Source organism: Cherax quadricarinatus, chromosome 13 (assembly GCF_038502225.1).
Source record: "Cherax quadricarinatus isolate ZL_2023a chromosome 13, ASM3850222v1, whole genome shotgun sequence".
Classification (NCBI taxonomy): domain Eukaryota; kingdom Metazoa; phylum Arthropoda; class Malacostraca; order Decapoda; family Parastacidae; genus Cherax; species Cherax quadricarinatus.
The window spans coordinates 12,597,347-12,614,632 of NC_091304.1; the positions used below are offsets into that span (position 1 = coordinate 12,597,347).

At 43.5% G+C, this 17,286-nt stretch overlaps 1 protein-coding gene across 1 annotated transcript in view; it reads left to right on the forward strand.

Annotated features, from left to right (window-relative positions):
* LOC128688632 (uncharacterized) overlaps window positions 1-12,226 on the forward strand; it is an 88,853-nt gene extending 76,627 nt beyond the window's left edge. The window contains exons 23-24 of the mRNA XM_070084520.1: window positions 34-152; window positions 11,551-12,226. Of these exons, the coding sequence (XP_069940621.1) occupies window positions 34-152; window positions 11,551-11,634 (203 nt within the window). The 3' untranslated portion in view covers window positions 11,635-12,226. The remainder of the gene's footprint in view (window positions 1-33; window positions 153-11,550) is intronic.
* The last annotated feature ends 5,060 nt before the right edge of the window (window positions 12,227-17,286 follow it).

Sequence of the window (17,286 nt, forward strand, 5' to 3'; positions counted from 1 at the left end):
TGCATTAAATTTACTTTAAAATTGTTTGGTCAGGGTCATCTAGATTGTTTGAAATGCGAAGAAAGGATGGACGAGGATTTCTGCGTTTTCCCCTTTTCCCAGGGTCTCTGCTTCTTATGGAAGGAGCTACTCAGGAGGACTGGCAACATCAGGTGAAGTCTCATGTTTTACAGTCTGGTGACTTTGCTTTTATGCTGCACCTTGTTAGGTAGAAGGGCACAAGGGCAACTAATGAGACATTTATTATGCTAAAGGGATGTGGCTATATGAGAGAAAATGCAAGTATCAACACACCTGAGAATATTTAAATATGATAAAAAAAGGAAGTTTTTTTTTTTTTCAACAAGTCGGCCGTCTCCCACCATACCATAGTCCAACAGAATTTCCAGTCATGTGGCAATGACATTTTTGAACAGCTGGAACTCCAGGATCTCCCAATCCTCAAAGTAGACACTTATGTCCTTCCTGCCCGGGGGCGGAGACATTACCCTTGCAATGTGGCTCGTTTAACTTTTGACAGCCGAGAACTCCCGTCCTCTGTATATGTCGCGGGACATCGGTTACAAGTTCGAAAGGTGATACCTACACCGCAACAATGTAGAAATTGCTGGCGTTTTGGTCACCCAGCGAAATATTGCAGATCTATGGCCGAATGCCCAGTCTGTGGTGCCGACGACCATTCTAATACATCTTGCAGTCAACTTCCATCTTGCCTTAATTGTAATGAAGCTCACCCTTCGTACTCCCGCCGTTGCCAGGTCTACTTAAATGAACCTGAAATCCGTTGCCTCAAAGAGGCAGAAGGTCTCCCTTATGCTATGGCAGTTACTCATCTCCGCCTCCAAGGGAGACTACCCCGTGTTTCTTATTCTCGTGTTTTCAAACATCCCCCCACTTCTGGGGTCTCATCTTCTGCAGCCTCCTCTGTTATTACCCCTCCCATAGCCACTACGGCATCTAATCCTTTTGCTGTCCTTTTGACGTCCCGACTACAACTCAGTCTGTTCTCACATCTTCGCGTCCTTCCTCACAAGCCCCAGTATCGACAAGACCTCGTACAACACGTAATACCAATCGCCCCTCTACTCAGAAGTCCAAAAAATCCACATTGCTCAAATCTTCTTTGCCCCTTCCTTCCCTTCTTCCACCTCCACACTTTACCTTTCCAGTCTCTCTACCTAGTTCTTCCCCTCTCTCTGGCTCTATTACAAGTGTGGAGATTCACCCTCCTCCTCGTACTATGCCTTCCACCCCCGTCCCCTCCCAAGTTTCTCCCTCTTCTGCCACCTCCCAGGTTTCTGCCTCTTCTGTCCCCCCCCACACTTCATCTCCAGTCCCTTACACTCTTCCCTCCCCCTCTACTTTGGTACAGTCCATTACTGTCCCAATCTTTATTCACCCTCCTCCTTCTATCTCCAATATGGTCTCCCATACATCTTTGAATTCAGAAACACTTGAAGCCATTTCAGAATATATTGCAGAGACTAAACCTTCCATGGACACTAATTCACTTCCTGTTTCTTCTCTTCCCTCTCCTCCATCTTCACAACCCCATTCTTCGCAACGCTCCGTTCCTTCGCTACTTGAACGTCTTCCAATGCCACCACACGTTGACTTTTCTAACCCCTCTAGTCCGTAGGTGCCTTTACCTACAGATTCCTGGTATTTTCTTCATCGCCAATCATGGCCTATTTACAGTGGAATATCCGCGGCCTCAGGGGTAATCGGGGTGAGCTTCAGATGTTGCTTTCCAGGTTTTCCCCTGTTGGTGCTTGCTTACAAGAACCAAAATTACACTCTGCTGTTTTCCAACCTATCTCAGGCTATAATTTATTGTATTCTTCGGATCCTTTCTCAGATGGGACCTTTAATGAAAGTGCCCTTCTTATACGCAATGATATTCCGTACTGTCAACTATTTGTCCATACCTCGCTGCATTACACTGCAGCCCGTATCCACTTGAATAAGTGGTTTACAATATGTTCTTTATATCTCTCTCCTTCTCGGGCATTTTCTATCCCAGACTTTGCCTTTCTTGTTTCATCCTTACCGCCACCACTTCTGTTACTTGGTGATTTTAATGCCTCATTGTGACTCACGTGGCATCCAGTTGGAGGCTTTTCTCGCCTCTCACCCCCTCCATGTTTTAAATACGGGTACTCCCACCCATTTTGATCCTTGTACTCATACTCTCTCTTGCATCGATCTATCAGTCTGCTCTTCCTCCACTGCACTAGACTTCACCTGGTCTGTTCTACCAGACTTACATGACAGCGATCATTTTCCGATTATTCTTACTTCTCCTTCCTATTCACCACCTTTCCGTAGCCCTCGCTGGCAATTTGGGATCTTTACTCACACATCACTGCTTTTAGTGAGGTTCCTTCTTCATCCTCCATTCATGAGCTCCTACACATCTTCTTGACGTCAGTTTATACCGCAGCTTCTCATTCTATACCCCAAACCTCAGGCAGGCATTCTCAGAAGTGTGTGCCTTGGTGGTCTCCTGCTTGTGCTCGTGCAGTACGTTTGAAACGTGCTGCATGGGGCAGGTACCGGTACAGTAGAACCGCTGAGAGACTTCTTGATTTTAAGCAGAAGCGTGCGATCGCTCGCCGTGTCATCCGTGAAGCTAAACGCACTTTTTGGCAAGACTATGTTTCCACCATCACCTCTGCTTCTTCTATGAGTGCAGTCTGGAAAAAAGTGAGGAAATTGAGTGGTAAATACTCTCCTGACCCGGCTCCTGTTCTACGGGTCGCTGGTGTTGATGTAGCAAACCCTCTCGACGTTGCCATTGAACTTGGCACACATCTGGTCCGTATTTCCCGAGGGCTCCATCTATGCCCCTCGTTTCTTTCCTCAAAGTCTGCCAGAGAGTTAGTACCCTTGGACTTTTCTTCTCTCAGAGAAGAACAGTATAATGTGCCTTTTACACTTCAAGAACTGGAGGCAACACTCTCAGCTTGCCGATCATCGGCAGTTGGGCCTGACGACATTCATATTCGTATGTTACAACATTTACATCGGTCAGCCCTTGTAGTCCTCTTACACCTCTTCAATCTTATTTGGGCACAAGGAGTTCTTCCCCAGCTGTGGAAATCTGCCATTGTTCTCCCATTCCGCAAACCGGGTACTACAGGACATGATGCCTCCCACTGTCGCCCCATCGCTCTTACTAGTGCAGTTTGCAAAGTGATGGAACGTCTTGTAAATCAACGTTTAATGTGGTATTTAGAGACACACAACAGTCTCTCCGCTAGTCAATATGGCTTTCGTAAGGGTTGTTCTACCATAGACCCCTTACTACGCTTGGATACGTATGTTCGTAATGCCTTTGCGAATAATCACTCAGTTATTGCCATATTTTTTGACCTTGAGAAGGCATATGACACAACTTGGAGGTATAATATTTTGGCCCAGGCCTATTCCTTAGGCCTCCGAGGCAATCTACCATCCTTCCTTAAGAACTTTTTAACTGACAGACATTTCTTTGTTCGAGTCAATAATGTTCTTTCCCCGGACTTCGTCCAAGCTGAAGGTGTCCCTCAGGGATGTGTTCTAAGCACAACACTTTTTCTCCTTGCTAAAAATGATTTGGCCTCTGTTCTTCCACCCAATATTTGGTCATCGCTCTATGTTGATGACTTCGCTATTGCTTGTGCAGGCGCTGACTGTCACCTTATTGCAGTTTCTCTCCAGCATGCGGTCGACCGTGTTTCCACTTGGGCCACCACGCATGGGTTTAAATTTTCAAGTACCAAAACTTACCAAATTACTTTCACTAGACGCTCTGTTATCTCCGATCATCCTTTGTATCTCTATGGCTCCCGTATCCCCGAACGTGATACAGTCAGGTTTCTAGGCCTTCTCTTTGACCGTCGGTTATCCTGGAAACCTCACATTACCTCTCTGAAGGCAACTTGTCACAGCCGGCTAAACCTTTTTAAAACCCTTGCTCATCTTTCCTGGGGAGCTGATCGTCGAACTCTGCTTTGCCTACATTCAGCCCTCGTTTTATCGAAACTCGATTATGGTGACCAGATTTATTCCGCGGCCTCTCCTGCTACTCTCTCTAGCCTTAACTCTATCCATCACCAAGGATTACGTTTGTGCCTTGGTGCTTTTCGCTCTTCCCCTGTTGAGAGCCTCTATACAGAAGCGAATGTTCCATCTTTGTCTGATCGCCGTGATGCCCATTGCCTTCGCTACTAAGTACGCTCTCACGATCTACACAATCCTTCCATTTATAGAATGGTCACCGATATTAGTAGACATTCTTTATTCGTTCGCCGCCCCTGTTTGCTCCGTCCCTTTTCTCTTTGCCTACATTCACTCTTGTCTTCCCTTTAGTTACCACCTTTATATGTTCATGTAGCATCTCACTTTTCTCTACCCCCCTGGGAAGTTCCAGCTGTTCGGGTCTGTTCTTTCTCACTCCCTTGCTCGAAAGCTCAACTGCCTACGGTGGCTTCCCGCTCTCCTTTTCTTGATCACTTCCACTCCCATTCTCATGCCACCGCTGTGTACACAGATGGCTCTAAGTCTTCAGACGGCATCGGATTCGCAGCAGTGTTTCTGGACAGCGTTGTGCGGGGGCATTTACTATCTTCAGCTAGCATTTTTACTGCTGAACTGTATGCCATTCTTGCAGCACTTATTCGTATCGCATCTATGCCTGTGTCATCATTTGTAGTAGTCTCAGACTCCCTTAGTGCTCTACAGGCTATACGAAAATTTGATACATCTCATCTCCTAGTTCTCCGTATCCAACTTTGGCTACGCCGTATTTCTACCAAACATAAAGATATTGTTTTTTGTTGGGTCCCTGGTCATGTCGACGTACAGGGCAATGAACAGGCAGACACTGCTGCGCGGTCAGCAGTACATGACCTACCGATTTCCTATCGAGGTGTTCCATTTCTGGACTATTTTGCTGCAATAGCTACCCACCTTCGCACCAGTTGGCAACAACGTTGGTCAACTCTGCTCGGTAACAAACTTCATTCTATTAAACCGAGCATAGGTTACTGGCCGTCTTCTTGTCATCAGTGCCGAGGTTGGGAGACCACTCTCTCCCGCCTTCGCATTGGCCACACTCGTCTTACTCATGGGTATCTCATGAGAGGCACCCTGTTCCTCTCTGTGAGCAGTGTCAAGTTCCAGTATCGATTAGCCACATTCTGTTAGACTGCCCTCTCTATCAACAAGCACGCAGAATTTACCTCCAACGTCGCCTTCGTTCTACTACTCTCTCTTTACCTTCCCTTCTTGCTGATGGACCCTCCTTTAATCCTGACTCTCTCATTGACTTCTTGACAACGACTGATTTACTCCACAAACTCTGATGATACTTTTCGCACTCCCCTCAGCCCTTTCTAGTTCAGTCTCTTGCTGCCCTTTACCCTTTCACCATCCACTACCCCGCTGTTATCCGTAACCTATTACTCATCCATCTCCCTTTTGCCACCTGATGCCCTCGCTTCCTTCCTGCCCTGCAGCGCTGTATAGTCCTTGTGGCTTAGCGCTTCTTTTTGATTATAATAATAATTATCAGGCCCTGATACACCGGGAGTCCTTGGTCGTGGGGTCGTTGATCCCTGGAATACCCTTCAGGTAAATCTTCCTAAAAGCCATATATGTAGTCTATGAACTCAGATTAAGTTGTAATAAACAACTGCTAATAAATAAACAGAAAAAAGAACGGGAGGTTCAAACTGTGCTCTCAAGATTGACAGGTCCAGCACTTTGCTGTTGGATCTGTCAATCTGTCATTTAGATTCAAATTACTGGGAACACCTAAAAGACCTAAATATGTACTTGCTAGAGTGGAGGAGAGAAATACATGATAATATATACCTTGAAAGTATTTAGGGCTTTGCTCCAAGTCTGCATACTGCCATAACAACATATTGGAGCGAGATAGATGGAAAAAAAAAAAAGTAAAATAAATCAATGAAAAATAGGGGTATTGTAGGCACACTGAGAACATTGTATCAACATCTGTAGTCCCAGATTATTTAACATCTTACATCAGACAAGTATAGAAGTTCTCAAGAGGAAACTGGACAAGTATCTTCACCAGTTGCCAGATTAGCCAGGCTATGATGGATATGTGGGCCAGCAGGCCACCAGGAGCAACAGCCTGGTTGATCAGCACCAGATGAGCCTGGCTCATGTCCAGGCTCTGGGAGTAAAAAAAAAAAAACTTTCAAAACTGATCGAATTTCCTTAGATTAGTTTTGAAAGTTTCACTCTTCAGAGGCTTTATCAAGTTCCTAGGGAGTGAATGTAGCAATAATAAATGTCTCGTTAGTTGTCAGAGTTCTTTTACCTAACATAATAATAATAATGATCTTTATTTCTACATGTACAAGTTATACAGGCCTAGCTGATATCAATGACATACTACTATATAGAAAGCCCCTTGTTATACAGAGCATTTTGGGCAAATTAGGTCAGGTTAGTCTCCAGGATGCAATCCACACCAGTCGACTAACACCCAGGTACCCATTTTACTGATGGGTGAACATGGACAGCAGGTGTCTTGAGGAAACACGTCCTAATATGTCCACCTTTACTGGGGATTGAACCATGGACCTGTGTGTGATCTGAGTACTCTACCAATTGAGCTATGGAACACCCAATTCATGCATCCTGTGTTTTGTTGGTTACATCTTTCCTCTTAGGTGACAGTGACACACATGCAGTAGATTCCTATAATTGTACAGTGCTTCACAAAACACTGGGCTTTATCAAGTACCGTTAACCATCAAGATGACAGTTACATTCCTCAGAATGGCATCTTATCAAAAAAATTGTCTGAAATGTAATTTGTTGAAACTAAAAAAATAATAGTTCTCTGTTCACTGTAGTTGTCATTTCTTATTGATATGGAAATGTGGGGGGAAGGTTAATGTGAACCCTATATAATACCTGTACCATGACAGGCAGTTGCACAGCTATCACCTGCCTCCATGAAAATCACTATACACTTGGAAACGTCAGTAAAAATACCATACATTACCAACCATAAGGCAATTTTTTTTTTTTTACTAAATAAATATATTTTTTTTTTTCAACAAGTCGGCCGTCTCCCACCGAGGCAGGGTGACCCAAAAAAGAAAGAAAATCCCCACAAAGAAAATACTTTCATCATCATTCAACACTTTCACCACACTCGCACATTATCACTGTTTTTGCAGAGGTGCTCAGAATACAACAGTCTAGAAGCATACACATATAAAGATACACAACATATCCCTCCAAACTGCCAATATCCCAAACCCCTCCTTTAAAGTGCAGGCATTGTACTTCCCATTTCCAGGACTCAAGTCCGACTATATGAAAATAACCGGTTTCCCTGAATCCCTTCACTAAATATTACCCTGCTCACACTCCAACAGATCGTCAGGTCCCAAGTACCATTCGTCTCCATTCACTCCTATCTAACACGCTCACGCACGCTTGCTGGAAGTCCAAGCCCCTTACCCACAAAACCTCCTTTACCCCCTCTCTCCAACCCTTTCGAGGACGACCCCTACCCCGCCTTCCTTCCCCTATAGATTTATATGCTTTCCATGTCATTCTACTTTGATCCATTCTCTCTAAATGACCAAACCACCTCAACAACCCCTCTTCTGCCCTCTGACTAATACTTTTATTAACTCCACACCTTCTCCTAATTTCCACACTCCGAATTTTCTGCATAATATTTACACCACACATTGCCCTTAAACAGGACATCTCCACTGCCTCCAACCGTCTCCTCGCTGCTGCATTTACCACCCAAGCTTCACACCCATATAAGAGTGTTGGTACTACTATACTTTCATACATTCCCTTCTTTGCCTCCATAGATAACGTTTTTTGACTCCACATATACCTCAACGCACCACTCACCTTTTTTCCCTCATCAATTCTATGATTAACCTCATCCTTCATAAATCCATCCGCCGACACGTCAACTCCCAAGTATCTGAAAACATTCACTTCTTCCATACTCCTCCTTCCCAATTTGATATTCAATTTTTCTTTATCTAAATCATTTGACACCCTCATCACCTTACTCTTTTCTATGTTCACTTTCAACTTTCTACCTTTACACACATTCCCAAACTCATCCACTAACCTTTGCAATTTTTCTTTAGAATCTCCCATAAGCACAGTATCATCAGCAAAAAGTAACTGTGTCAATTCCCATTTTGAATTTGATTCCCCATAATTTAATCCCACCCCTCTCCCAAACACCCTAGCATTTACTTCCTTTACAACCCCATCTATAAATATATTAAACAACCATGGTGACATTACACATCCCTGTCTAAGACCTACTTTTACCGGGAAGTAGTCTCCCTCTCTTCTACACACCCTAACCTGAGCCTCACTATCCTCATAAAAACTCTTTACAGCATTTAATAACTTACCACCTATTCCATATACTTGCAACATCTGCCACATTGCTCCTCTATCCACTCTATCATATGCCTTTTCTAAATCCATAAATGCAATAAAAACTTCCCTATCTTTATCTAAATACTGTTCACATATATGCTTCAATGTAAACACCTGATCTACACATCCCCTACCCACTCTAAAACCTCCTTGCTCATCCGCAATCCTACATTCTGTCTTACCTCTAATTCTTTCAATTATAAATATACCCACAGTAATATCCAGCTACTCATTTATAGCTACTCGAGGTTCAACTCCTTTATGGGTCTTTTGCTCTTCAAGGGACTGAATCAATAGGAACTATTGATTAGTCCCTAATAAAGATTAGCTCCAACTCATAGCCCAGTTATTTATCTACCTGTATTTGGGGTTGTTTGGCCTAGGCTTCTGGGCCTGATTTACCTCACTTAATTGAAAGGTTGGAACTCCAGCTTCTGAGTGTGGCACAGCTATTTGTCTATCAGTTTCTGAGCTTGACAGGTATTTAAGGGGCCAAGCACCGGCTTTTGAGCTTGACAGCTATTTGTCTAAGTATCTGCTTCGGAGCACTGGTTTCTGAGCTTGACACAGCTATTAAAGGGGCTGACCATCAGCTTCTGAGCATGACACAAGTGTTTAACCCTTTCACCATCTCTATGTAGATCTGCATTATTGATGCCAGGGTCACTTAAGTAGATTATGCACAAAATCTAGCAGCCTTAAATGTGGCACAAGATGCCTGGTAGGCCTAGATATGAGAAAATTATACAAGTCAGTGTGTGTGCCATATACAATTTTTTTTTCAACAAGTCGGCCGTCTCCCACCGAGGCAGGGTGACCCAAAAAAGAAAGAAAATCCCCAAAAAGAAAATACTTTCATCATTCAACACTTTCACCACACTCACACATTATCACTGTTTTTGCAGAGGTGCTCAGAATACAACAGTCTAGAAGCATACACATATAAAGATACACAACATATCCCTCCAAACTGCCAATATCCCAAACCCCTCCTTTAAAGTGCAGGCATTGTACTTCCGATTTCCAGGACTCAAGTCCGACTATATGAAAATAACCGGTTTCCCTGAATCCCTTCACTAAATATTAACCTGCTCACACTCCAACAGATCGTCAGGTCCCAAGTACCATTCGTCTCCATTCACTCCTATCTAACACGCTCACGCACGCTTGCTGGAAGTCCAAGCCCCTTGCCCACAAAACCTCCTTTACCCCCCTCTCTCCAACCCTTTCGAGGACGACCCCTACCCCGCCTTCCTTCCCCTATAGATTTATATGCTTTCCATGTCATTCTACTTTGATCCATTCTCTCTAAATGACCAAACCACCTCAACAACCCCTCTTCTGCCCTCTGACTAATACTTATATTAACTCCACACCTTTTCCTAATTTCCACACTCCAAATTTTCTGCATAATATTTACACCACACATTGCCCTTAAACAGGACATCTCCACTGCCTCCAACCGTCTCCTCGCTGCTGCATTTACCACCCAAGCTTCACACCCATATAAGAGTGTTGGTACTACTATACTTTCATACATTCCCTTCTTTGCCTCCATAGATAACGTTTTTTGACTCCACATATACCTCAACGCACCACTCACCTTTTTTCCCTCATCAATTCTATGATTAACCTCATCCTTCATAAATCCATCCGCCGACCCGTCAACTCCCAAGTATCTGAAAACATTCACTTCTTTCATACTCCTCCTCCCAAATTTGATATCCAATTTTTCTTTATCTAAATCATTTCACACCCTCATCACCTTACTCTTTTCTATGTTCACTTTCAACTTTCTACCTTTACACACATTCCCAAACTCATCCACTAACCTTTGCAATTTTTCTTTAGAATCTCCCATAAGCACAGTATCATCAGCAAAAAGTAACTGTGTCAATTCCCATTTTGAATTTGATTCCCCAAAATTTAATCCCACCACTCTCCCGAACACCCTAGCATTTACTTCCTTTACAACCCCATCTATAAATATATTAAACAACCATGGTGACATTACACATCCCTGTCTAAGACCTACTTTTACCGGGAAGTAGTCTCCCTCTCTTCTACACACCCTAACCTGAGCCTCACTATCCTCATAAAAACTCTTTACAGCATTTAATAACTTACCACCTATTCCATATACTTGCAACATCTGCCACATTGCTCCTCTATCCACTCTATCATATGCCTTTTCTAAATCCATAAATGCAATAAAAACTTCCCTACCTTTATCTAAATACTGTTCACATATATGCTTCAATGTAAACACTTGATCTACACATCCCCTACCCACTCTGAAACCTCCTTGCTCATCCGCAATCCTACATTCTGTCTTACCTCTAATTCTTTCAATTATAACCCTACCGTACACTTTTCCTGGTATACTCAGTAAGCTTATTCCTCTATAATTTTTACAGTCTCTTTTGTCCCCTTTCCCTTTATATAAAGGGACTATACATGCTTTCCGCCAATCCCTAGGTACCTTCCCCTCTTTCATACATTTATTAAACAAAAGTACCAACCACTCCAACACTATATCCCCCCCTGCTTTTAACATTTCTGTCATGATCCCATCAGTTCCAGCTGCTTTACCCCCTTTCATTGTACGTAATGCCTCACGTACCTCCCCCACACTTACATTATACAATTATAATAATAAAAAAAGGCCTACTAGTGAAATAGCTAAGAATGAACACTGAAACACCTAAAGTAGGCTCCAAACTGGGCAAAATTGCAGTCGTGTAGATTGCTCACAACCTCCAACTTTGCACCTGCATAGTTCCATAAAGTTTAATCAGATTTTTTTTAATTTTTACCTTTAGAAAAAGATTCTCTACCACAGAAGACAATGTTTCTTTTAAATTTTGATACTGAAGGGTCTTTATTTCAGAATCGTTTCATTCATAAATGTACAAGTTGTGAACCTATATTATTTTCAAGAAAAAGAAAAAAAATATTTGTATACATTTCTCCAAAACCATTACTCAGATTATAATAGATTTGATATTAAGTAAATTTCGACCTGCCCTTTCAGTAAGGAGTACCTCCATCATTATTGTATTCTTTAAAGATTTATTAATAAATATTTCTTTGCAGTTTCCAAAGGAGCCCAACGTTCCTGGTGAAAGGATACACATGACCTTCCGCAAGTTGTACATGATTGAGGGTTTAACAGTGTGATACCGTATTGTCTTTACAATTTTACTAGCGTATTGTATTAATGTTGGTAGAATTACCGACAATATGTTAAATAAAAAGACAGGTGCAACATTTTATTGTGGCAACATTTGGTTCTCCAGGAACTTTGTCAAACTGTTATGTAATGGCTTGACAAAGCTACTGGAGAGCGAAACGTCACAATAAAATGTTGCATTAGTTGCACTTGTCCTTTTACCTAATTTTACTAGCACTATGCTAGCACAAATTGAATACTATTTTAATATAATTAGTCTGTAAAGGAAGTACATTAGTTTTGTAGCTTAATTCCTTTTGTTCTATACCTTCTTAAAACACTCTCCAATAATTTTTACACATTTTAATGGGTTACAATCATTAAATAGTGGAAACAAAATTTTATATTGTTCAACTATCACTTATATACTTGACCTACTCAGATAAAATTATGTATAAAAGTAAAGTGAAATGCACGAGAAAGGAGTTAAGCAGATAAAATGAAAGGTGAAAAGACAATCAAGGAAAACGGATGACTTAGGCAAACATACATATTACTATTACCAATAGTTTTTTAATTTAAATAAAGTATGTAGATTAAGGTAATCTCTTATTATACCTAAAACAAGACATTACTATTATACTACAGTAGAATAAAACTTTTTATACTTTTAGGAAAAGGAATACAGTAGCATTAACTATAAACTGACTACATGTACTAGGGATATGCCCATAATATAGCTTCGGAAAAGGTCGCATTGTTGCTCTGCTGTTATTATTATTATAATCAAAAAGAAGTGCTAAGCCACAAGGGCTATACAGCGCTGCAGGGCAGGAAGGAAGCGAGGGCATCAGGTGGCAAAAGGGAGATGGATGAGTAATAGGTTACGGATAACAGCGGGGCAGTGGATGGTGAAAGGGTAAAGGGCAGCAAGAGACTGAACTAGAAAAGGCTGAGGGGAGTGCGAAATGTATCATCATCAGAGTTTGTGGAGTAAATCAGTCGTTGTCAAGAAGTCATTGAGAGAGTCAGGATTAAAGGAGGGTCCATCAGCAAGAAGGGAAGGTAAAGAGAGAGTAGTAGAACGAAGACAACATTGGAGGTAAATTCTGCGTGCTCGTTGATAGAGAGGGCAGTCTAACAGAATGTGGCTAATCGATACTGGAACTTGACACTGCTCACAGAGAGGAACAGGGTGCCTCTCCATGAGATACCCATGAGTAAGACGTGTGTGGCCAATGCGAAGGCGGGAGAGAGTGGTCTCCCAACCTCATCACTGATGACAAGAAGACGGCCAGTAACCTATGCTCGGTTTAATAGAATGAAGTTTGTTACCGAGCAGAGTTGACCAACGTTGTTGCCAACGGGTGTGAAGGTGGGTAGCTATTGCAGCAAAATAGTCCAGAAATGGAACACCTCTATAGAAAATTGGTAGGTCATGTACTGCCGACCGCGCAGCAGTGTCTGCCTGTTCATTGCCCTGTACGTCGACATGACCAGGGACCCAACAAAAAACAATATCTTTATGCTTGGTAGAGATACGGCGTAGCCAAAGTTGGATACGGAGAACTAGGGGGTGAGATGTATCAAATTTTCGTACAGCCTGTAGATCACTAAGGGAGTCTGAGACTACCACAAATGATGACACAGGCATAGATGCGATACGAATAAGTGCTGCAAGAATGGCATACAATTCAGCAGTAAAAATGCTAGCCGAAGATAGTAAATGCCCTCGCACGACGCTGTCCGGAAACACTGCTGCGAATCCGACACCGTCTGAAGACTTAGAGCCATCTGTGTACACAGCGATGGCATGAGAATGAGATTCGAAGTGATCAAGAAAAAGAGAGCGGGAAGCCATCGTAGGCAGTTGGGCTTTCAAGCAAGGGAGTGAGAAAGAACAGACCCGAACAGCTGGAACTTCCCAGGGGGGTAGGGAAAAGTGAGATGCTACATGAACATATAAAGGTGGTAACTGAAGGGAAGACAAGAGCGAATGTAGGCGAAGAGAAAAGGGATGGAGCAAACAGGGGTAGCGAACAGATAAAGAATGTCTACTAATATCGGTGACCATTCTATAAATGGAAGGCTTGTGGAGATCGTGAGAGCGTACATAGTAGCGAAGGCAATGGGCATCAAGGCGATCAGACAAGGATGGAACATTCGCTTCTGCATAGAGGCTCTCAACGGGAAGAGCGAAAAGCACCAAGGCATAAACGTAATCCTTGGTGACGGATGGGGTTAAGGCTAGAGAGAGTAGCAGGAGAGGCCGCTGAATAAATCTGGTCACCATAATCAAGTTTCGATAAAACGAGGACTGAATGTCAGCGAAGCAGAGTTCGACGATCAGCTCCCCAGGAAAGATGAGCAAGGGTTTTAAGAAGGTTTAGCCGGCTGTGACAAGTTGCCTTCAGAGAGGTAATGTGAGGTTTCCAGGATAACCTACAGTCAAAGAGAAGGCCTAGAAACCTGACTGTATCACGTTCGGGGATACGAGAGCCATAGAGATACAAAGGATGATCGGAGATGACAGAGCGTCTAGTGAAAGTAATTTAATGAGTTTTGGTACTGGAAAATTTAAACGCATGCGTGGTGACCCAAGTGGAAACACGGTCGACCTAATGCTGGAGAGAAACTGCAATGAGATGACAGTCAGCGCCTGCACAGGCAATAGCGAAGTCATCAACAGAGTGATGACCAAATATTGGGTGGAAGAACAGAGGCCAAATCATTTATAGCAAGGAGAAAAAGTGTTGTGCTCAGAACACATCCCTGAGGGACACCTTCAGCTTGGACAAAGTCCGGGGAAAGCACATTATTGACTCGAACACGGAAGTGTCTGTCAGTTAAAAAGTTCAAAGGAAGGATGGTAGATTGCCTTGGAGGCCTAAGGAGTGCGCTTGGGCCATAATATTATACCTCCAAGTTGTGTCATATGCCTTCTCAATGTCAAAATATATGGCAATAACCGAGTGATTATTTGCAAAGGCATTACGAACATACGTATCCAAGCATAGTAAGGGGTCTATGGTAGAACGGCCCTTACGAAAGCCATATTGACTAGCGGAGAGACTGTTGTCTTTCTAAATACCACATTAAACGGCGATTTACCAGACGTTCCATCACTTTGCAAACTGCACTAGTAAGAGCGATGGGACGATAGTGGGAGGCATCATATCCTGTAGTACCCGGCTTGCGGAAAGGGAGAACAATGGCAGATTTCCACAGCTGGGGAAGAACTCCTTGTGCCCAAATAAGATTGAAGAGGTGTAAGAGGACTACAAGGGCTGACTGATGTAAATGTTGTAACATACGAATATGAATGTCGTCAGGTCCAGCTGCCGATGATCGGCAAGCTGAGAGTGTTGCCTCCAGTTCCTGAAGTGTAAAAGGCACATTATACTGTTCTTCTCTGAGTGAAGAAAAGTCCAAGGGTACTAACTCTCTGGCAGACTTTGAGGAAAGAAACGAGGGGCATAGATGGAGCCCCCTGGAAATACGGACCAGATGAGTGTCAATTTCAATGGCAACGTCAAGAGGGTTTGCTACATCAATACTGGCGACCCGTAGAACAGGAGCCGGGTCAGGAGAGTATTTACCACTCAATTTCCTCACTTTTTTCCAGACTGCACTCAGAGGAAGCAGAGGTGATGGTGGAAACATAGTCTCGCCAGCAAGTGCGTTTAGCATCACGGATGACACGGCGAGCGATTGCACACTTCTGCTTAAAATCAAGAAGTCTCTCATTGGTTCTATTGTATCCGTACCTGCCCCATGCAGTGCGTTTCAAACGTACTACACGAGCACAAGCAGGAGACCACCAAGGCACGCAATTCTGAGAATGCTTGCCTTAGGTTTGGGGTATAGAATGAGAAGCTGCGGTATAAACTGACATCGAAAAGAGGTGTACGAGCTGATCAATGGAGGATGAAGAAGGAACCTCACTAAAAGCAGTGAGCTACGAGTAAAGGTCCCAATTTGCCCGATCAAATTGCCAGCGAGGGCTACGGAAAGGTGGTGAATATGAAGAAGTAAGAATGATTGGAAAATGATCGCTGTCATGTAAGTCCGGTAGAACAGACCAGGTGAAGTCTAGTGCAGTGGAGGAAGAGCAGACTGACAGATCGATGCAAGAGAGTATGAGTACGAGGATCAAAATGGGTGGGAGTACCCGTATTTAAAACATGGAGGGGGTGAGAGGCGAGAAAAGCCTCCAACTGGATGCCACGTGAGTCACAATGAGACCCCCCCAGAGGAAATGGTGGGCGTTAAAATCACCAAGTAACAGAAGTGGTGGTGGTAAGGATGAAACAAGAAAGGGAAAGTCTGGGATAGAAAATGCTCGAGGAGAGAGAGATATAAAGAACATATTGTAAACCACTTATTCAAGTGGATATGGGCTGCAGTGTAATGCAGCGAGGTATGGACAAGTAGTTGACAGTATGGAATATCATTGTGTAGAAGAAGGGCACTTTCATTAAAGGTCCCATATGAGAAAGGATCTTAAGAATACAATAAATTATAGCCTGAGATAGGTTGGAAAACAGCTGAGTGTAATTGTGGTTCTTGTAAGCAAGCACCAACAGGGGAAAACCTGGAAAGCAACACCTGAAGCTCACCCCGATTACCCGAGGCAGCGGATATTCCACTCAATAGGCCATGAAAATACCAGGAATCCATAGGGAAAGGCACCTACGGACTAGAGGGGTTAGAAAAGTCAACATGTGGTGGCATTGGAAGACGTTCAAGCAGCGAAGGAACGGATTATTATTATTATAATCAAGGGGGAAGCGCTAAACCCGGAGGATTATACAGCACCTGGGGGGGGGGGGATGTGGAAGGCATTCAGGTTTAATTCGGGGAACTGGAGCACAGATCCAATTCCCTAAATCAAGAGCCCCTCACCAACATCAAGGAACCTTCCTTGAGGGGAGCGAAGGAACGGAGCATTGTGAAGAATGGGGTTGTGAAGATGGAGGAGAGGGGAGAGAAGGAACAGGAAGTGAATCAGTGTCCATTGAAGGTTTAGTCTCTGCAATATATTCTGAAATGGCTTCAAGTGTTTCTGAATTCAAAGATGTATGGGAGACCATATTGGAGATAGAAGGGGGAGGGTGAGTAAAGATTGGGACAGTAATGGACTGTACCAAAGTAGAGGGGGACGAAAGAGTTTAAGGGACTGGAGATGAAGTGTGGGGGGGGGGGGGGACAGAAGAGGCAGAAACCTGGGAGGTGGCAGAAGAGGGAGAAACTTGGGAGGGGACGGGGGTGGAAGGCATAGTACGAGGAGGAGGGTGAATCTCCACACTTGTAATAGAGCCAGAGAGAGGGGAAGAACTAGGCACAGAGACTGGAAAGGTAAAGTGTGGAGGTGGAAGAAGGGAAGGAAGGGGCAAAGATTTGAGCAATGTGGATTTTTTGGACTTCTGAGAAGTAGAGGGGCGATTGGTATTAGGTGTCGTACGAGGTCTTGTCGATACTGGGGCTTGTGAGGAAGGACGCGAAGATGTGAAAACAGACTGAGTTGTAGTCGGGACGTCAGAGCCAAGGACAGCAAAAGGATTAGATGCCGGAGTGGCTATGGGAGGGGTAACAACAGAGGAGGCTGCAGAAGATGGGACCCCAGAAGTGGGGGGATGTTTTTTAACACGAGAATAAGA